Source organism: Rhinichthys klamathensis, unplaced genomic scaffold (genome assembly GCF_029890125.1).
Source record: "Rhinichthys klamathensis goyatoka isolate OS25496 unplaced genomic scaffold, OSU_Roscu_1.1 h1tg000263l_1, whole genome shotgun sequence".
Taxonomy (NCBI): Eukaryota; Metazoa; Chordata; class Actinopteri; order Cypriniformes; family Leuciscidae; genus Rhinichthys; species Rhinichthys klamathensis.
In genome coordinates, this window is record NW_026606784.1 from 77101 (window position 1) to 100081 (window position 22981).

At 38.0% G+C, this 22981-nt stretch overlaps 1 protein-coding gene across 1 annotated transcript in view; it reads right to left on the reverse strand.

Annotated features, from left to right (window-relative positions):
• Positions 1–20537, reverse strand: part of nsg2 (neuronal vesicle trafficking associated 2) — a 35119-nt gene extending 14582 nt beyond the window's left edge. Inside the window, exons 1-2 of the mRNA XM_056267842.1 lie at positions 20360–20537; positions 17206–17325 (exon numbers count right to left, since the gene is read on the reverse strand). Coding sequence (XP_056123817.1) covers positions 17206–17325; positions 20360–20488 — 249 coding nt within the window. The 5' untranslated portion in view covers positions 20489–20537. The remainder of the gene's footprint in view (positions 1–17205; positions 17326–20359) is intronic.
• Positions 20538–22981: the final 2444 nt, after the last annotated feature.

Here is a 22981-nt window from a genome sequence, read left to right on the forward strand (position 1 = left end):
AATTAAGTAAACTAAATCTGTCCACTCTTGGGCACCGCACACATTACTTTTTTCTAAAGTCTAACTTACTACCAGGTACTTCTCTTCATCAATATCCACCATCTCTCTACACAAGTTGCTTGTTTGTCCAGGTTCATGAATATGGAACCAACTCCCAATCATTTCCAGAATGACTGACTAATGGCCGACACCTCCTCTGATGCTGAATAAATGAATGTTTTGGATATTTTGAGCCGAACACTCCAATTATTTATCATTTACTAGACTACAAGCAAATGGCTTTCACCACAAAAACATCTGAAGTGGGAACAGTGGATATAACATAGCTCAGACATACAAATAGATCCATCTTATTTGACAACTATACATCCACTTACATATGTTGTGATATTTAGAGGTGTTGATGTGGACTCGATCTACTCCATCTATGTTTTGATCATTGTTCTGAATCAGATCTGGATGTAGTCTTTGACAAAAACGTGATTTTCTCAGCTTTTTTTTTTTATGAAACTTACCCAGATTCATGTGTTGATAAAAAAATAAAAAAATGCATGAAGCTAGAATGGTGCAACATGGTGCAATAATTGGTATAGGCTACTGCTTTTATCATTTCTTGATACAAATTTCAATTTAATTCGTGTGGTTTTATTCCGATCTTGATTCAATTTGGATATATATAATACATATACGCTACAGTAGATGTTAATTTCTCTCAAGAAAGAAAATTGCACCTAATGCAGAGAGCCCTGTCTGCTGGTATTATTAAAGGTTAAAAATAACAACTCAAATTAAATATAGGCCTAATGCGGGTTTTTTTTTACAACAACTTTATAATATTTTAATGATATACAAGTAAAAAATATAATAAATATGTAATATAGTGCACATATTTAGCAAAATACTAATTTATACTAATACTAAATATATTCTAAAATCCTATTTTTTTTTCTAGCCAACTTATGTGCTATGGTCATTAAATGGCTTTCCTGAGGTAAATGTAACGTTATGTGACATTATAGTCTACTCCAGCTATTTTATTGAAAAACACTGATTGGTCGATATTACAGTATGTATGAGGCACATACATTTCGGTAAGTTACTGTATCTTTCAACACACACCTATTGATCATTCGTGTTTATTTACTATTAACTAGGCTAGTGAAGAGAGATGAACGGTTCACGTGCCATTTAAACTGAGGCGCTACAGCGATCTGTTACATTTAAAAGCACCAAAATGGTATTTATTGTTAGAATTTCGTAATAAAATTGACAGAATCTGAGAGCTGTGAATTTGTTCCCTATCAAAAGTAACCTTCTCTGTCTAGTCTGTCGGTGCCAGTGTCCTCTTTGCTTCACGATTTTTCTCTGCGTGAGAAAATGGATGTGTGGCGTGAGTGTGTGTGAAAGGGGTCAATTGTGTGAAACTCGCGGTCAATGCGTGAGAGTTGGCAGCTCTGCAATAGCCCAATTGTTCTGAACACTCTTTTAAAACAATGCCCTTGTAGAGCGGTTATTTGGTTTACTTTAGTTTCAGATGGTATCAAGGTCAGTGTTTCATTATTCAAATCACCTGCAATATTATCAGATTGTGAATATTTTTAAAACTATGTGGGTCATCATCATACAGTTGAACCTGTTTCCGTCGTCTGCCCATCATTGTGTTTATGGTCTCTAGCATTACCGGTTTTTAATTTCTTCGCAACTTCCTCTTTATACTGTATTTGCACCTCATTTATCTTACATTTAACATCTTATATCAGGGGTCATCAACGTTATTCAGGACAAGGACCCTTTAGGTGATAGAGACACGGAGTAGGAACCCCTGATTCAAAATGTGTCAAACAGAGACACATACATTATTAAGCATTTAGCCTTTTATATTAATAGAAACTAACCATATTGTGATATTGTTAATACAGTAGATTAGAACTATGCGCGTTATTGTTGTTGCACATGCATCACTATCTGTGTATTACTTAAAATTGAGATTTATGCATGTTTTAATCACAATTCCTATAATGGATTTGCAGCCTTCTCATACATTTTGCAATGTATCTGAACTTTAACTTCAAGTTTAAAGGTAATAAAGGTAATAAAAATTGCTTCTGAAGCGAAGCGATGGGTTTTTGAAAAGAAAAATACTTTTATTTATATTTATAACTTATTTATAACTTTATAATCTTAAATAACTAGCTTCCACCAGACGACCGTACGCATGCTACGCAAGTCGACTTGCGCCACAAGAGTATCCCGTAACGTATGTATGACGTTGGAATAGCGTAAGCTTTGACGCCTCTCGCGGTTCAAACAAAAGGTGGTTTCCAACAAACCGAAGCTACGTTGTTTGTCGGGTCAGGGGTTAGTCTTCCACCGTAAATCGATGAGTACGGGCGTCTGCCGGGAGCTAGTGATGATAGTTTATAAAGTTTTAAATATGGATATTTTTCTTACACAAACGCATCGCTTCACTTCATGAGGCCTTTATTAACCCATTGAATCGTGTGGAGCACTTTTATAATGGATGGATGCACTTTTTGGGCTTCAAATTTTCACCAGCCATTCACTCCCATTATAAAGCTTGAATAAGCCAGGACATTTTTTAATATAACTCCGATTGTATTCGTCTGAAAGAAGAAGGTCATATACACCTTCAGAGTAAATCATGGGCTAATTTAAATTTTTGGGTGAACTATACCTTTAAGTGTTTTTTCTTCAATCTCATGCTTTAAAGGGGTCATATAATGCCATTTTTGTACAAGCTAGTATGATTCTTTAGGGTCTAAATTAAAACTTTGTAATATACTTTAATTAAAAATTCTCATTAGTATTGTAAGAAAACACTTATTTTCCTTGGTCAAAAACAGCTCTGTTTTCAGCACACGGTTTCAGTGCATATGACTTTAAATGATCATGAGCTTTGCTCACCCCGCCTCTCTGTTCTGTGTGTACACCGTTTGTAACACAATAACCATAACGCGTTGTTCAGTTTAAACGTGGGATTATGAATTATATTGAGAACATCCAGGGCCGTAGCTAGAGGATTCGGGGCCCCCTGAAAAAATATTGATGTGGGCCCCCACCACCCTCCACCAATATCATATACTGTACAATAGATGAACATGGAGGCCCACATATAACAGAAGATGGTGATGTTGTTGTAAAACTTTTATTTTAAAAGTTAAATGTTTATATAAAAATTACAACTAATAAAAACTAACAAAAAGCAAGAAATTGTTAAATAATAATAAAACCAATTTTTAAAAAGTAATATTTTTTTCCCCCCCCATCAGTCTGTTATAATTCATAAATCAAAAAGTAAACATTTAGAAATTGACAAGAATGCAGTCTAATTAAAAAAATAAAACCATTTATTGCCTTATTTTTTAATAAAGATAATATGGAACTGGTAATATTATTAAATAAAGCGAATACATTTATTCATCCAAGTGCAGTGTGTTGTATTCGTGTTTTCTCGATGTTTTAAATATCATCAGCCGGCAGGTCAGATACATAATGCAATGCGTCGTGACTCGTGTAATGTTTTTAAAACTCTATTTACAATAGTGTAAAAAGACAGGAATTTAGACCACGTAATCATTCGGTCGATTGTGGCGCGCACCGATAATAAAAAATGACTGTACACGGCAGACTGTAGACGGAAGTTTTCTAATTCCAAGCGAAATAACAATATATAACCAGTCTTTAAGAACGTCTTGATCGACTGGGATACAACCACTCTCCTTGCCTCCCTCTCCGTCTTTTCCTGGCATTTCTGGTTCCCTGATTTATGTTTTCTTTTCCCCGACATTTTTCAGTCAGTCAGTCTCCTGCTCTTCCACCAACTTCATCGTTATCTTCAGGCTGCCGCCTCAACTCTGATTGGTTCTGTTCACGAGCTGGGGTGGGACTTACAATTTTATTGGGTCCATCTGATGTTTGTCACTGACTCTGACTGAATAATTAATAAATACTTTAGGTCGGACTAAACCATTTTTATGGAGGTAAGAGAAGCTGATATTTGGAAAAATATTACCCAAATTGCACGTTTTTGTGGTTTTCATTTAAATCTCAGGCATACAACTAATATAAATATTAGAATTATTCATACAACAGGGGCCTAAATAGTATAACTGCTGGATTTTGTGGGGCCCCCTGGGCAGCGGGGGCCCCTATAATTGTCACCACCTTTCACCCCACTAGCGACGGCCCTGAGAACATCATACATAGAAAGCATGCCGTAATGTACCCTGAGTGTAAACCTTAGACGCATTCATTTTGAAGCGTGCAGCTAGCGATTTGCAAAGATTAATATAAATATTAATATAAAGTTTAATAAAACGTTACACTCACTTCAGTTGTTCTAGAGGTTCAGCAGGAACATGAATATCTGGTACCGATCCTTTTTTCATGAGCAGCTTCTTAGCAAAACCAGCTCATACTGACCCTCGTTTATAAAGCAGTCTGGTGAGAAATGATTCGCGCAAACATGAGAGCATTGACGTTGCTCGTGGGGAATATTCCCTTCGAAAACAAACTCAGCCACTGCGTCTTCAGCGGTTCGGATTTAGGAACATTAAAATTACTGCTGTGTTCCTTATTACACCCAAGAACAGAACACCACAATCGCTTAGACGCCATTCTGCTCATAGACAGTGCTCCAGCATATCAACAATGACCGCGCCGGTCCGCGCAGACTATGATTGACAGCTCTCACGAGCGAGGGCGGGTCTGTGTTGAAACGATGCTGTCAATCAACAATCGTGGGAGGGGCTTCCGACCGTGTGACGTCACAAAATCGAACGGCTCAATTTGAGGCAGGGGAAAACATATAAGGAGATTAAAACAAAAACACTGGATGGATTTTTATCATTTTATGATGGTTGTGTACAGGCACTGCCAACACACATTTCAGTACAATCAACTTGTAAAAGTGCATGTATATGACCCCTTTAAAATAGCTTGAATGTAACTCTATACACCCTTGCCTCATTTAGTATACGCAGTTTATGAATATGCAAATGAGCCCCGCCTCCACTCACTCACAGCGGCTCAGAGATCCACTCGTTAACGATCACTCGTTGATCTGATTGGTTACAAGGTCGTTTGTGACGTCAGAAACACCAGCAATTTCAAACCGTGTCTTTGGTTCACTGCAGTTTTAAGGAGAAAATACTCAGCAATGCTGTCGACTTATGAATTTACACATGGTTTGTCTTAAAGCATATTAAAAACAACACATAGACATATAAACAACATTAAAAGCTTGATTTTCACCACAGGTAATTGGCAGACTTCTGGTTGAAGACGCTTGCTTTAGATCTTTGTTAATCCAGGGTTTGTTGTTTGGAAAAATCGAACCTTTTTTTGTTTGAACCACCGCCTTCACACAGAAATTATAACAGGTAATCGTGTCATTCAATAATTCCTGATTACTGCAACAATTACAATCATTAAAAAATAGATCCCAGCCAATACTCTCAAAACAGTCTCTTAGAGGTATTCAACTGAGTCTTTGGTCCATACCTGAACCTGCTGGTTTATAGCATCTGTCTATATTTTGGAAGGAGATGGATGACGTTATAATCCGAACATCCTAATGGAGAATGTAACCTTGGTACAAAGGCACCAGGATTCTGGGATCCTGTAGATTTGGTTCAATAAGACTCTCTTGTTCCTGGCCTTGTCCTGGTGCCTATGCAACTGCAACAATCGCCTACAAACACAGCCGGACCACTTTCCACTCCATATGTGTGAGCATCCCATCTGTCACAATTTCCTCAGGGGTTCTGAGATTCTCAGTTTCATCTACTCTTGCCGCATAACAGCGGTTCCCACAAAGCAGTGATGCCAGTCAATAAATAAATCAATGCATCCCTGAGCTTGAGATGTCGGAGGACTCATTTTCCCCAGAGTAACTCTGTTATGAGATGTGAACCAAGGCTAACCACAGAGAGCATTGAAAAAGATATCCAGATTTTAGTTTTATTAGATAAATAATACCTTAGACATCTGCTTTCAAAATTACCTCAGCTCCAGCTTAGTACAGAGGGAAACAGCAGAGAAAAAAAAAAAAAAACAGTTGTGGGATTAGTCATCTTAAGCTTCATCTGTTCCTAAGCGTTTGCTACAGACACACAGCGGTGAAACAGGGTGAGGAGAGGCTTGGGAAAATCACAGTGACGCATTAGATGTCAAGGGAGCAGAAAAGACTAGGGTGTTTATTCAATATCTGTGAAGAGTCAATGCCAGTCTGTTTCCTCAGACGTACATATGGCCTCGCTCGGTCCGATGCCTGAGGCAGCAGCTTAAAGAATCATAGGCACATAAAAATGTTGATGTGTGATGCCAATGTTGTCCAGCAGTTAGACTGCATAAGATATTTCGTTTTCGAAATTTCAAGGCAGAATTGCATGTCCTTTCCAGAGAAGGCAATCCCAGAATGTAGGGCAAAAATTAAATCCAAGATGGCAAGGCAAGTTTATTTATATAGCACATTTCATACACTATGGTAATTCAAAGTGCTTTACACAGAAAGGAATTGAAATAATCACAAAATAAAAGCAAGGGAAATTAAAACAGTTATAAAAGGAATTAAAAGAGTAAAGATTTAAATGTCAGTTACAAATACACCAAATTTCATTCTGAGAAGCATCAATAAAACTGATCTGTGTAATTAAATATTGATTATTGTGAGCAATATTTTCATGTGCAATATACAGTATATTTTTTGCTTTATAACAGTATTGTGCCAATAGCTTAGCGACATGCTAACAGCAAACTCTATTGGTATTGAGTTTATGTTTCGGTTTATGTAGAATGTCTGTAAATCATGAGGTAACGTTGGTGTCGTACAGACAATTCACACAGAACATGTTTTGGCATGCCATTGCGCTACTTTATAACATTATCCATGTAAACATACTTTATGGATGAAAATGTGTTTTTGACCGTTGCGATGCATCTTGCATGAACGCCATGTTTTTAGGACGCCATGTTGAAGTTAAAGGTGCTCTATGTAACTTTTCTACTAAAATGAATCCTTTTTTTATTGCCTGTGTGTGGAGGGGTTGTGTAATCACACATTAAAATGATCCACTTGTCGAGTTTTGCTATTACCTCTGAAGGCCAGTATTCCTATTTCTATGTGAAGTCTCCGGGTCGGATTTACCGCGAAATACAACGGATGTGACGTGCATGCGCGCGTAGACGGTCAGGGAGTTACGTCCGGTTAAAGGCGCACGTTTTTCGGCTTATATCTCAGTCAATCTTTGATCAATATTCCCAAGACTCTAATCGTTCGTAGTGCTGGACGGGGCCTTTCGAACGAGCCCACCCCCGAGGTCCAACTCGCCCGGCTCCCCGAGTTATAGCCGTTCGAAATTGGGGGTCCCAGCGAACGGCAATCCGGTAGGGGGCATCCCCGAGGCCCGCCACTCTAGCGTTCGGGCAAGGGTTCCCCTGGGACCTCCTCCCCCAAATTTGAGCTCTCTGGGTCGTTGCATTCCAGAGATACGAGCGATTTTCTTCTGAGATCGTGACGTCACCGGCGTCCGCAATTTTGCAGCGCGCCCGATGGTTTTCTGCTAATATCTCCGCGAAAACACCACCAAAAACTATGGACCTTATATGGTTCTTTTCAGCTCGACTAGATGGTCCCAACGAGCTCGGTGCTCGCCGAATCCGTCTAGTATTCGCCGAGATATTTGCGTAATAGACGGTATTGTCTATGAGTTCGAGCACGAGCGCTCTTGTAAAATTTGGTTGCAATCTGAAACATCACCACTAGAGGCCGCTAAAAGTTACGTAGAGCACCTTTAAAAGAAGTTATGTAGCAGACCTCATCCCTTTCAAAACAGTGGACCAATCAGAGGCAAGGGGGTGTGTTTAGCCATTAATTACTGATTATTTGAAAAATAATAAAGTCTTGAGAACCCTGCGATAAAAGACGAGTTCAGAAGGCTCTGGGTTACATTTTTTTTTACCAGCTCTCTTTTCTTTTGGGCTTAAACATTTTCAGAAATTCTCAGATGAATAGTTTTGTCCTTTAGATTGTTCTTTTGTTCAGTTCGGGTATCTCCAAATACACCCATCCTAATTGACTCATATTAAGACAGTAATTGGAGCTGAACTTGACATGTCTGTCCTATCCCTGAGGAGAATTCTTTCATTCGTGTCACTTCTCCTCCTCACTTTTTTATTAAATGGAAAGGGATTTCTATTTGTGTTGAGAGCCACACTACCAAACAGCGTTTCTGTGTTAATAGTTGGTTGGTTTTGGCTGATTCAAAACATTTATTATGAATATGGAATGCTCATGGTAATTAGGCCATAATCAGATTGAAAAATTAGCGTCCCGAAGCCTATGTTTTAATATGCGTAGGATTTATTCCATCTTAAAGAAAATGCTGAAACACACAGTTTCTGCATGAAACACCAGAGGACGGCCGATAGCGGATTTTGCAGATGCTGTTTTCTAAAATGGGAAATATGGCTGATCACCAATTAATCGCATAATATGAACTTTCCATTTAATGTCAAATAGTGCTGACCTTTATTTGAAAATGATCAATATACAATAATGACTTAAGCATGCTTAATGCAATAATTGTTAACACATTTACCCAATGTGATATTATAATACAGTTTCTGATTGGAAATCGTGAGATTAAATGTGATTGAAATGTTTTTTAACAGTCTAATTTTATTAACAGCAATACAAAAAAAATGGTACACATAAATGATGGTTTGGTGCATATCTTGGTTTTGAAGTCACAGTTCGATATGTTTTAGATAGAGCAGAGGGGAAAACATGACATTAAATTGTTATTAACAATAAAAAGCTAATTAATAAGTAAAAATATTTTGCCTTAATAATATCACAATTTACATGTTTCCACATTGTATAAATGGATCTTCACAAAAAAAAAAAAAAAAAAAAAAACTGGCTGCCTTTTTATTTTAGGGAACATTTGATCATTTAGCAGAAGCTTTTATCCAAATAAGGAGAGCAATAGAAGCAGTCAAACCAACAACACATCAGCAGTATGCAAGTGCTGTGACCAGTCCCAGTTAGTAGCACAATCATAATATTTTGGGTGCCCTGTGTAGTGTAGTCTAGACTTTTTATTTCTCTGAAAAGGGAAAATGTATCTGTTAGTAATCCTGCAGTGTTAATCTGACTTCCTCTCAAATGTATTCTACTAGCGATGTGCAAACTGCTTCTCAGATCCACTGCAGAGCTAGAAGGCTTCTGTGGGGGGTAATCAACAACCCGGCAGAGCAACAAGCCAGCCTCTCCAGGGCCGTGTCTCTCACACCAGTGAGCCTGTGGGCATTCTGGCCATTAGCCCTGCTAACAGACCGAGAGAGAGATAGAGAGAGAGGAGCAGTGCAGGAGGGAGAACTGCTCCATGATATTAATTGCTCCCCAAGCACCCGATCGGTGCACAGGTAAGAGACTTCTGCTCAAGAGAGGCAACAGTGTCATAGAATAACCTCGACTCATTTTGCTGTGTAGTCAGATACAGTGAAATGCGTGTTTTGCCACTTTGCAGGGATTTTGTTTTTACCAGCATTGGCAAATTTTTCTGACATGTCCTGTAAGGTTGTATCATAACGGGAAAAAACGAAGGCTCTCAAAATGTATGATGTCATATGGCTTGAAAGAATATGGCGCACTGAAACATACGTAACATCCCAGAAAAGTAGCTTACATGAATAGTGTTTTAATGTTTGTATATTTCATAACAAAATCAAATTAAAAATACTTTTGCAATAAAAATGCTATTTTTGGAGCATTTTTCCAGCATTCCAGGATTGTTATTATATTATTTAATTATTTTCAATGTTTCACTGTAATACAATGATTTTTATTTGCATCAGTATAAAGACATTGGATAAACATGATGTGTAAATACTTTACAACTACTTTAGATTAATATACTAATACCATTTGTAAATGAATGTTTAAAAAAAAAAATAACATCTTAAAAGAAAAATTATTTTGTTAAAATGTTTTATCACAAATTTATTTTGATTTGAAAGTGAATTATGACATGTCCTTGACTGTTAAGAAAGATAGCATCACTGCACTCAACCGTCTTTTGGGTGCGTAGATCCGTAAAAATACCAATGCTTTCAAATAGAAAAAAGATCCGCACTTGCTTTAAAAAAATTTTTTTTAAATGATTATGCTAGGTTTATAAGTAATTTCATACACTATGGCAATACAGAAAGGAATGAAAATAATCACAAAATAAAAGCAAGGGAAATTAAAACAGTTATAAAAGAAATTAAAAGAGTAAAAAGATGCATAGATAGATACACTTCTCATCTGGATTTTCCCATGGTGATTACACTGTGTCTGAGGATAATAATGTCTGGTATTAAAATGCACCTTTTATCTGGGTATAGCCTGAATTACATTAGGACACTACATATAGGAAATGTGTGACTCAAGAGAAAGAGATTTGCATTGTGGATTAGACACACTCCAGATTCATTTCTATTGGGCAGGGAACCTTGCCACCCTTAGCCTCACCCCTGACACCAGGCGCTTATGGGCCAAAGAAACACATTTCCCCTACAGCTTCTATGCACACTACACTGATGACTGTCAACAATCAGGGGCCGGATACACGAAAATCTTTATTTAAAGTTGCAGTAAGCAATTTCTGAGAAACTGTGTTGATATCTGAAATCACCAAAACAAACACGTCCCTACCCAAAAGGACCACACCCCTATCTTGCCAATAAATGGTCAATGAAATCAGGACAGAAAATCTAGCTGTATCAAATGTTTTTGTGGTGTAGACATGACCTTATAGCGTGATAAAAGAAAAGCCTTCAAACATGTGATCTTCCACGATGTTGAGATATTAGGCCGAGCGTGTAAACGTGCTAACTGTCTACGTCAATAAGTGGGTGATATTTCTATCTACAAAGCTAGACAAAAGAGATGAATGTGATTCTCTAGCAGCGGTGGAAGGTGAGATTAATCAGGGTTCAAACAAAAGGAAAAGCCATCTGGTGTCATAAATCATCTCTGTCGCTGTGAACAGAGAACAGGACGTCCCGCAGCAGATCAAATACACTGTCGCATTTAACGTGACAAATGACTCCAGGCAATTGCCTAAGCTTTTCATTCACCTCTAATGACGTCTCTGACTTCACAGAATACGACAACTGCACAGCTGAGATACACAAGTGTGATGCAATACTGACAGTGAATTATGGACAAAGTGAAAAAAAAAGTTTGCAATTTTGTTAGGAAAGTGCAGTACACTGCAAAATGATTTTTCAAAGTTGTAAATAGAGATTATTGGAGTATGTTTAATAAGAAAATAGTGTTTCAGCTTTTCAAAAACTCACTTTTAATTGAATGTGTCACTTGATGTTTCTTTCATCAATACAGATTTTGATCTACAAGAAGTCTTAAATGGATAGTTCACCTAGAAATGAGAAAATTCTGTCGACTTTCTTTCTTCTGCACCACACAAAATAAAATATTTGAAGAATCTTTCAGTTGCTTTCAGCAGCTTGAAACGTTTTGATCCCATTGACTAATATGGACAAAAACAGCTGAAAGATTTTTCAAATATCTTCTTTTGTGTCTTGCAGAAGAAAGATAATTGGAATGACATGAAGGTGTGTAAATGACGTCAGGATCCCGACTATATGTACCGTTCTACATATTTTTGGTTGGTAGCTGAGAGAACATGTAAAAACTGGGGCTGAGTGTTTTCCAGCTTGTCTTTGGAGAATATAATCACCATCACTCAACACGATCAATCGCTCTGACAGTGACTGCCCCCCTACATTACCCGGGGTTACCGCTTGACAACATATGCTTTTGCCCAAGCAAACCATTTGTCAAATCCAATGAATGGCCATCATCTGTAGGGGGATGCTAGGAGCAATTCAGCAAAGCATGGTCTCCTGACTTCAGGGTGGGAGACAATCGTCTCTGTTTCCTGGCACTCCCACATGATTGGGTACTTTATTTTGTCATCGAGCGAACGCCCAGTGACAATTTACTGCATGACTAGGGAGAATGTATTGGCAGCGTTATACAAAAATGGATTGTGTGCCCTCAAATGCATCTCTGTGCATGGCGGTCTCCTTTCTGTCAATGACAGTATGAGTTACGTTGCCCCAACAAAGGCATTTCAGCTTGAACGCTTGCAGACTTTCAAATAAAGATTTGTCCTTTAAAGGGACAGACTACATTCGCTCAATGCTCTTCAAGGGAAGCATTGATTTCAATAAATGTTCCGATAAACATCAACTTTTACACATGTGTGGTACATAAATATGCCTCACACTAACCAAACGTAATACAAAAATACCATGGTATTATCGTTGACTTCTGGGCATGTCCCATGGTAAATAGTATGGCATTATATGTTTAATTTTTTAATAAAAAATATGTAAATATCATATGAATATGGCAATCAAATGGCCCCACACAAATATATATGGTAATCAATTGGCCAAATTGGTCAAACAGTAACAAAATTACCACTGACTTTTGGACATATACCACAGTAATAGCATTGCATTATTTGAAGTTTCTTGGAGTAGCCTACCATGCAAATATCATGAATATGAATATGCCAATCAACTGAACTCACACTAAAAAAAAGTAACAAAACATGCCATTGTGTTACATATTTTGGTTATGTGCCATGGCAGTACAATGGTAAAGTAACTTGGAAATACACTGAATATGGTAGTCAACTGGCCTCACACAAGAACACAGCTGTTGTTAAAACTGCAAAAAAGATGATATACAGCTTTGATTAAAATGTGTAGTCTACAGCACACAGTGGCAAATGCACAATTTCAAATACGCCCACTCTATTTCTGGTCTCATAACTTAACTGTGCATTAAAGGTGCTTTTCTTTTCTCTGTCTGACTAGATACCTCTGGTGTAGCAGTCCTTTTTTACCCTCTTTTTTATTTCTTGTTCTCATTTTCTCTCCAGAGATGTTAAAATGGTAGACTAAACAAGAGCCGACGGGCCTAGGCAGAGCAGTGTGGGTGTGAGTGGTCCTTCAAGCGAGCACGTCTCCTTCATTCTTATTCTGCTTATTCTCTCCCAGAGATGCCGAGGCTGACGGGGCAGCATTTCAGCTCAATGTCCTCTCTCTCTCTCTGTCTCTCTCTCGCTCTCATCCCGTCCCTCATGTCTACTGTCGGCTTGACATCCATTCAGCTATGGGATGTGTGTCTGAACTGAGGATTGTGCAGCTACGTCTAAGGATTAGCTGGGTATCTATTTTGCACTGCGTATTAGAATTTGTGCGTCTTTGTGTGTGCAGACGCTCTCCATTAGGAAGCGTTATTATTTTTCTGGCAGATTATTAATTGGTTTGCAGCACTGCCTGGAGGATCTGCAGGGGTGTATTCCTGAATTGAGAAGTTATCTCTTGTGTACAGATGACAATGTTTTTAAAACGATTCCTTTTCACACGGATCCGCAAAAACTATTAAAAGCGGTGTATTCTGCTGCCAGGCCAGTAGTTGGCAATGTGACTTTGTAAAGAATAACTATGCGTCTATAGACAACACGTAATATGCCTGCGCATGACTACACCGTTTTCACAAATTCGCGTTTTTGTACTTTACACAGAGACGATACCGGTATCGGTTTCAAAAACTTGCACTCTAAAACCCGTTTGCAAAAGACTGAGTTTTCAGGGTCCTAGAACGCCGTAGAATGGCCAAAACGCATACAAAGTTTTTTACATTTTTTATTGAAAACAGTGTCATGTAAACGGCCCTTCAAAATATGTGTGTGTGCTATTGTCTGTCACATCAGTCCTTTAAAGGGATACTCCACTTTTTTGGGAAATAGGCTCATTTTACAACTCCCCCAGAGTTAAACTGTTGAGTTTTACCGTTTTTGAATCCATTCAGCCGATCTCCGGTTCTGGCGGTACCACTTTGACGCAGCGCCTGAAAATAGGCCACCTTCCGTCAACACAACGGAACTATTTTCAGGCGCTGCGTCATTTCATTACGCCTGCTGCACTCATGGTACGGTAGTGAAGTTTCTTGATTATTACGCAGGAATGAGAGTATAGTTCCTAGCCATATCAGCCTAGAAAATCGCAACTTTACATTTTCCGTCGGTCTTAGTGCACGATGTAACTACAGAAGAGTCAAGTTTTAAATAGGAAAAATATCGAAACTCTTTGGTCATTTTTTTTTTTAGAAATGCTAATGGTCTTGTCCACTTCAATGATGTATGCTAAGCTATGCTAAAAGTGGTACCGCCAGAACCGGAGATCGGCTGAATGAATTAGAAAACGGTAAAACTCAACAGTTTAACTCTGGGGGAGTTGTAAAATGAGCCTATTTCCCAAAAAAGTGGAGTATACCTTTAAAATCTTATTGAGCTCAATTCATCAGCAAACATTAATCTGAAGAAAGAATAGCGTCATTTTTAACCTGATCTGAATGCAAAAACATTCGGTCTCTGAAACAACAATTCTGATTTTGCAATCAATGCTACACAGACAGGGAAAAATAATATTAAGCAGACAGGTTCATTTTATAACTTATGCAAAAGTCTCCGACCTGATAACTACAGTGTTGTGGGTGGTTGCCAATGCATTGCAATTACAATTCAAGTTAATTGTATTTTCAGCAGTTTTATCGTCCAACATATTAAAATCAAAAAGTGTTAAATTAAATGCATAGGATTAGGGATTTCACTTAGCAAGCACTAGTAACAATTATCACAACCTATTTCCCAAGATTTAATCAAATTCTAATGGATAAAAAAAAAGTCTGTCTTGCACTATTTCCCAGTGAATACTCTTTTTCGCAATGTAACATTGATATAATGTAAAACTAACAGTGCATCAAATCCAAAATAAGTAGTGTTGCTGTTGTTTCTTTACAAGAATAAAATACATAGTAATGTGTTGGGAAATCAAAGCCAAAAATCACCCTTTCCCCACACTTGATCTGCCAAACCTCCTACCCAACCAAAAACAAACATAAATTACAAGACCAACTCCCTGCTTAATTAAGTTGTCTTAATACTACATTTATTTTAACATGATATGTTAATATGTTCCACTTGGCTGCATATGACACCAAGAGACCACAATTCTCTTTTGTTTTGAACATTTAATGAGGGGGAACAATCCTTCTTTACTTGCTAGTGGAGCGACGGCAGGGAATATGATAAAAATCCAACTGGGAGTCTAGGCAGCAGAGATCCCCCTGCAGTTAGCTTTCCGTACTCGCAATGACTCGTTCTAGACAACAACCTCCAGAAGAGTTTCCTACAAGAAGCTCATACAAGAAAGCTCCGGGATTTGTCCTTCAGTACCTCAAAAAATAACGAGCGCGCCGCTGAAGGAAAATCTCAGACAAGAACATCTTGATTGTGTCTGTGGAAACATTCTGTATATGTCAAAGTAAATGTTTTCATAGCGCATTGTGATTCCAGGACTGCTGACAGTTTCATTCAGTGTTATTTAACAAAGGAAGTCAGTCTTTATACCAATGTTTGCTGTCGTCTTCATCTACCTCTCCAACGACCTTCACTGCTACAATAAAACGTGCCTCCACACTCTCCAGTTCTGCATTAATTTCACACTGCCGACAACTCTCTTTCACCCAACAGCCTCTCAAACTGCTTCCGGGATTCATTGCAAACAGTTGAAGCAAAGAGTGTTGGAACAAAGACCAACATTTTTCATTTACAGCATGAAAGGGATCGTTCAATGTCGTTAATTACTCAGCCTCATGTAGTTCCTAACCTGTAAGACCTTCGTTCTAGCCTGGTTAAAACCAGACCATTCTCAGTTGTAACTGAGTTATGGTCTGGCAAAGCGTCATAGACAAATCATTTCCAGAGGGGCGTCACCAACGGACATCGCGGATAGACCTAAACCCAATCAGAGCGATGAAGGAGATGACGTATGCAGGGCGGCGGAGAAACATCTCTGAGTGTTTTGTTCGGTTTTTAACAAAAAGGAAACGTTCAAATCGCTTAAAACAGACGCGATAGCTGATTCGAACGAGTGATGTTCGTAAGGCGGCATCCATCTTTGTAATTTAGGCTAAAAAATCTGCTTCAAAATCCCAGCGCTGTCGTCATCGTGTAAAGCCCGCCCCAACGTTTCTGATTGGTGCCTCGATTTCGGCGGATTGGAAATGAGCTTGAATGAGCTCTTTGCCGGACTAACTTTCAGAGCAAATCTAAATTTGCCGGAAGTTGTCTGGGTTTGTCCAGGCTACCTTCGTTCATCTTTGGAAAATAAACGAAGATATTTTTAATGAAACCTGAGCGATTTCTATCCCTTCATTGACAGCTAACGCAACTACCACTTTGACGCTCCAAAAAAGAGATAAAGAGATCCTAAACTAATCCATATGAATTGACCGGTTTAGTCCAAATTTTCTTAAGAGACTCAATCGCTTTATGACGAACATATTGAATGTAGGGTTTTTATACACATATAACATTGATCAGCGAATATAAACAGAAGCTCAACCTAACCTGCTTAACGCTCGAGAACAAACCTCTTGCTGAAGCTCAAACATGCTGCGTAACACGAGAATGAACCTCATTCGTTCTCCCACGTTAAATGAACATGCTTGAGTTTCCGTTTACCTGAGCTTTTCCGTTACTGATGTGTTCAGTGATGAACGTTTATATGTGAATAAAAGCCTAAATTCAGTCTGTTCAGCATATAAAGTGATCGCGTCTCTTCAGAAAATTTGGACTAAACCGCTCAATTCATATGGATTAGTTTTACGATCTTACGAACTTTTTGAAGCTTCAAAGTGGTAGTTGTGTAGCTGTCAATGAAGGGACTCCGATTTTATTAAAAAGATCTTCATTTGTGTTCTGAAGATGAACGAAAGTCTTACGGGTTTGAAATGACATGATGGAAAATTAATTAATGACAGAATTTTCATTTTTTTTTGGTAACTATCCCTTTAATGACACTTGAAACAATCAATCTTTAGAACATCTGGTTTTCAAATGAATTCAAGTGTACAGCACCCAAAAAAGGAATGATGACCAGCCATGATGCTTTCTTTTTTTCAGCAAATGAGTAAAAAAAAAAAAAAGAAGCCACCTAAGCCAATTTTAACTGACAGAGAATATAACTGTACACTGCTGGGTCAATGTTTTTTTTTGTCTATGCATTAATGATAAATACGTTCAGCTGTACCTTCAGCCTTTCAGAAACTCCATCAGTCACACTGATGGTGAACTCCTCCACCTTCGGCACCTTCAGCTTGGCCTTGTTCTTCTGTTCCGTCTGATACTCAGTTCGTGTCTTCACCACCACCTGCGAAGAGAGGGTTTAACCATCAAAACCACTTAATGCAAACAGTAAATTCCCTTAAGATCAAAGTTTGATAACCGTACCACGAAGCCAGTACCTTCCAATCAATAATGCCCATAATCATGTTAGGCCTCCCTCATGATAAATCTACATGCTGGTTCTTAAATCGCTCCTAATCACTGATCCTACAGACACTTGCAGATAACAATGACTTCCAATAACGCAGTCGCAATTGGCCTTTCCAAAATCAAAGCCTATTCCCACAACAGCACTCAATCGTGAGTCAAATAAGACATTGCATCCCAGATGACGACAAAGAAAAAACCCCTGCTTAAAATCCATTCAGACCATTCAAACTGAAACACAAAAAAATTTATTTTAATCTGATTTTAAACCACATATGGTTGGAATATGTGTCCTAACTGGGTTGGATTTCAAGTGTTCAAATTTCAAGCGGATTTGACTTGGATATGCATATTTTTTAATTGCAGTTCAGTGAATTCCTCATTCGTTCTTACAATTGAAATTCCAACTAATGAATGGAGGCAACCCTGTCTGATGTGAGATGACAGATGGAGGAATAGCGCTGAGTGACCTCCGTTCCTGCCACCTTACTTTCTAGAAACCCTGAAGTTGATGAAGTCTAATGTCCACTGGATGAAGCTCAACCACTTGTCATGAACTCTGCAATTACTGCTTATCTGTCTCCTTCCCAAACCCTCTGACATTTCATTTTCCCCCCGAATAACCATCTTGTCTGCTTCCATTTCTCTCTCCTTCTCCTGATCTATGTGAGGCATTCTGTTATCGCTAGGATTGTTATTCGGTTTTTGCACTCCCCCAGAATGCAACCTCTGCCTCCAGGCAAGGTTGCGCATTGTCTTTTTAGCTGCTGATTCAAGCCATCGATAGTGTCAACACCAGGGACTAACTGCGGATCCGGATGCATTGATCCTCTCCAATATGGGTGCTGTACTGGTATGCTGATATGACAACCTTGAATGAAAAATGCTTTGAATAATGATGAGATGCTGATGACATGCAGCTTGTGATTTATGCATGCAAATATCAGATGATGAATTTGGTGGTCAGATTCGAGATTTCGAGATTCTGGATAACAAGAAGACATCCTGACCAAATGTGTCCATACATAAGTCCCCTTGGGAAACATTTCTTGAAAAAATTAAGAAAAGAAAGCAATCTGCAGTGGTCCCACAACTAAATGCGTGGTTTACCTTATACTCGAAACATCCTAACCTAAATATATGAAAATTAAATCCATATTTTTTGTTTCTCAATTAGGGTGCCCAATAACTGAGAAAAAAACTCACTATTGTATTCATTTAATGAATCTACACACCTCATTACAGTAAATAGATGTAATTCTTTAAAGAGTGTGTCCTTAACTTGGCTCATTTAAAATAAATAATGCTAAGACAGCTTTCAAATAATTTGCAGTCATTACTGCCCGATTGCTATCTGAAGACCTCTAGAGAAAGATAATGATTTCCCGCAGGGCTGATCCTTGTCCTGCTTTAAGACTTTAATGTCAGCATGAAAAATTAATGATTTTTACATTGTACAAGTTTATGTGACAGAATTGCATCAAGTGCATAGATTACAGCAAATTCGCATGCTAGATTCTCTGCTTACAATGCTTATAATTTGCTGAACAAATTATCCATGCTTTTTTTTTTTTCATTTTTACCAATCGAGTGATCTTACGATCTCAGCTGTATTCGTTTGGTCATTTAAGTACCATATTGGCTCCATATATAATACATATAGGAGACTATGGTTATTGTTAATGATCTTTTCGGAAAAAAAATATTATTGGGTGTTGATAAAACGCTTTGAAAAAATTGTAGAAGACAAAATCAGTCATCTTTCCGACTGAGGCTAAGGGCCATTATTCTGTTAATTTACCCTTCTCGTTCCTCTTATTTATTGGAAATTTCATAATTGCAATCTCAATTTTGTTAATTACATAAGAAATATATTGAAATATGATCATTGTCCTACAAGGCCCCTAAGCCCACGTCTTTGGATATAAACATTAAATCAAGATCTTCCAGTAGCCTTTAGAAATATGATGGTCTAGAAAAAAATTATTAAAACCAATATTTGTTTTTTCATATAGTAATTCATTTCAGTGCCTCACATTCCCAACTGTACCTAAAAATGAAGCTTCATCAAAATAATATAAATAATATATTTACTAGAGAAAAATTCATTTTGCATGACATTTTTGTCCACAATAATGATCTAGTATACATAAATACACAATGTTCTGCCTGTTTACTAATGCATAGTCTCTCTGAGAGCCACTAGCTTCCACAAGGAGAAAAGGAAAGGCTCACCAGGTGGCATAGACATGTTAGTAATCCAACACATCCTCTTCACCTCTAAGCCGGCATTAAACAGAGCCTCCATATGACAGCCGAGATAAAAGATAAAATGGCTTTTTCTCTTGTCATGCGGGCCAATAAACCACCCAAAGGGTTTGGGGTTGGCATGGGGTGCAATCCTTAAAATATAACAGTCTGTGCTTTTGTGACTGGCTTGTGCACAGGTTTTGGGCAGAGTGACAGGACACTTCATTTAGCAGGTGCAAAGAATGATTGCGCCATCCTCAGCAGAATCCCAAATGAGGGCCGAAGCACCACTCACAGAAAGTGTCACATCTCGAGCCCTTGGCAACCCAACAAGAAAAGCAGAGGATTGTACCAGCATGTTTGGAGAAAACAGTGAAAGCTTTTAATATTGAGGAAAACACACACACACACACACACACACACACACACACTCGGGATTTTAAATGATACAATTGTGTTGTATACATACTCAAAAGATAAAAAATTAAACAACAGCGTAATAAAAAAAAATCTGAACATTTGGTTAATACATCATTATTTGTTCTTGGCATTTTGAAATGACATTTTGCATTAGGTGAAGGATATATATATGACCAGATGAAAGGCAAGGTCTGATGACCTATAATTTATAATACCTAAAAAAAGAAAGAAAATGTCCTTACCTTGTCTGGGGCTTGGTACTGAAGATTAGTAACATCCAAGGGCGTGATGAGGGGGACGTTTTGAAAGCCGTCCTCAACACTAACAGCTTTCGCTCCTTTGTCTTGTAGATTACTCCCCAGTTTAACCATCTTTAAAGGATTATTGCACTTTTCACCAGCCTATAAACGCAGAGGATTTTGAAAACACTTGTGAAACACCAATTTAGAATATCCCAGCCTCGGCTCTAAATCATATATCGACCACCTTTAATAATAATAATAAAAAAAAATCTATACACCTCTGGCACATCAATAACCGTGCAGAGCTTGAGCGCACGTTAGCTATATATCAAAGCGCTTGGTAAACACCTCACGCATGTCTGTCTGATGGCAGCCCGCACGCCAATGCTTTAAAACACACAAACCTCGCGCTTAAAGAGAAGTAAAGGATTGAGCATTGATCTTTGAGATTAAAAGGGAAAACACAGCATAGTTTAACAATATTGTCTCAAATCCAGGTGCCGAAACATCAGCCACAGAGCAAATAAAGCCTCCGCGCCCCTTTTATGGCTGGTTTACCAGTCACAACAATTTATCTCGCACCCAAACACACACGCGCTCGATGAAAAAATGTTTTATAAACGCGTACTCACCGAAAGCGGTCGACTTTCACGCTTTTTATGGGCTCAAAGACAGTTCAAATACGGGTCGTTGATGAGGGCAGGTGGAGCGTCGAGATGGAGATGCTGTGTGTGTGTGTGAGTGAGTGAGTGAGTGTGTGTGTGTGGCGCTGATGCGAGAGATGCAGATACGGCCTCGCGCGCAGCATCCAAACCCTCGCTTACACTCAAGCCACTAGGGGGGATCTAAAAGAAACCCTACATTTGTTTTGCCCGACCCTTAGAAACCCTGAAGCTCAATGCCGACACACATTAGATGACATGTTTGCCATCTAGTGAAAAACTGAGAGAAGTGCATGAAGCATTTTCATTTAGGGTTCAAGTAGGCTAATACATTTTGTTTGTCAAAGGCAAAGCAGTAAGGCCGAGGGCACAATAGGTCTTTACAATTATAACTAATAGGCTAAAACTAACTTAGTTCACTCAAAAATTAAATTCTGTCAATTTCTCACCCTCATGTCGTTCCAACCCCATAATTTCGTTCATCTTCAGAAATGAAGATATTTTTAATGAAATCTGAGAGCTTTCTGTCCCTTAAGCAAACATGATTGAGCTTGTTTACCACAATTAAAGTTTGTTGATGAATATTTAGATGTGAACAAAAGCCTTAATGAAATCTTATAAAGCGATCGAGTCTCTTCAGAAAATTTGGAATAAACCGCTCAATGCATGTGGATTAGTCAAACTGGTAGTTGTATAGTACATATATATATATATACTGTATATGTATTCATATACAATATTATATGTATGTGTGTGTGTGTGTGTGTGTGTGTGTGCTTGATGGAGCAAACATTTTGTGTGAATATAAATCATAAAAGTGGTTCATTTTGTTTAAAAAATCGTATAAATATGAGGTGACACGGTGGACCTTTTACCCCACAGACACATGGGGTAAAACCAGCATGGGGCAAATGACACACATTACTGATACAAATACTTTAGCTAAAATAATGTTTTTAATAAGTTAATACTTGTTCAAAACAACCACTTTAGCAAAGTTTGTACTATTTTCTATTTATTTAGATGAATAAAAGAAAAATATTTTTTCAATAAATATAATGTCATTAAAATAATGTTAATAAAAAAATTATATAGAAGTATAAAAAATAAATAAATATTAAAAAATACAGAACATTATTTTAAAAAGTAAAGATTCTGAAAGCATTGAAGGAGATCCCACAAAAATGTAATATAGATTTACAGCAATACATTATATTTTTTTGTATGATATTATTAATATCATATTTTTAATTATGATGGTTTCATTATAAATATGTTGATTATCTCTAAGGTGGACACCCAACTTAATATAATAACATTTATCATGTCAAAAATGGAAAAGTCAGCCAGTTTATTATCAGTTTATTATCATGTTAATTATTGTGTCTTTCGCTCCGATATCAGGGGCGCCTTTTACCCCAAATACCATACTTTTACATACTCTTCTGTTATTAAAAAACTTTAATTCAAACTATATTCAATAATTTTAGCGATTCTCATTTGCTACTTAAACCTCAAATACGAATTCATCAAATATTAGATCAAATTAGCGCAGAATCAGCTTTGCTGCTGTCCGCGATCACGTCAAGGATCAGACAAATTTCCACGTGCATCTTGAAAAGCGGATGTTTTGGAAAGTTGCGGCAAGTTTTTGTGCCATCTAGTGGTTTAGAGGAAAATAAAATCAATGGAGCCCCGTTTTTGCCCCGTTGTCCCCTATGTGTTGTGAAAGCTCGCCAATTTAAACTAGTTATAAGCATAACAGTATAAACAGTAAAGTGAATAAATAATTTTCTTTTATATTATTTGTGTTTCATTTGTTTCATGATTAGCGCTAATCGGGTCGCGGGGGCAGCAGTCTAAGCAGAGATGCCCAGACTTCCCTCTCCCTAGACACTTCCTCCAGCTCTTCCGGGGGGACACTGAGGCGTTCCCAGGCCAGCCGGGAGACATAGTCTCT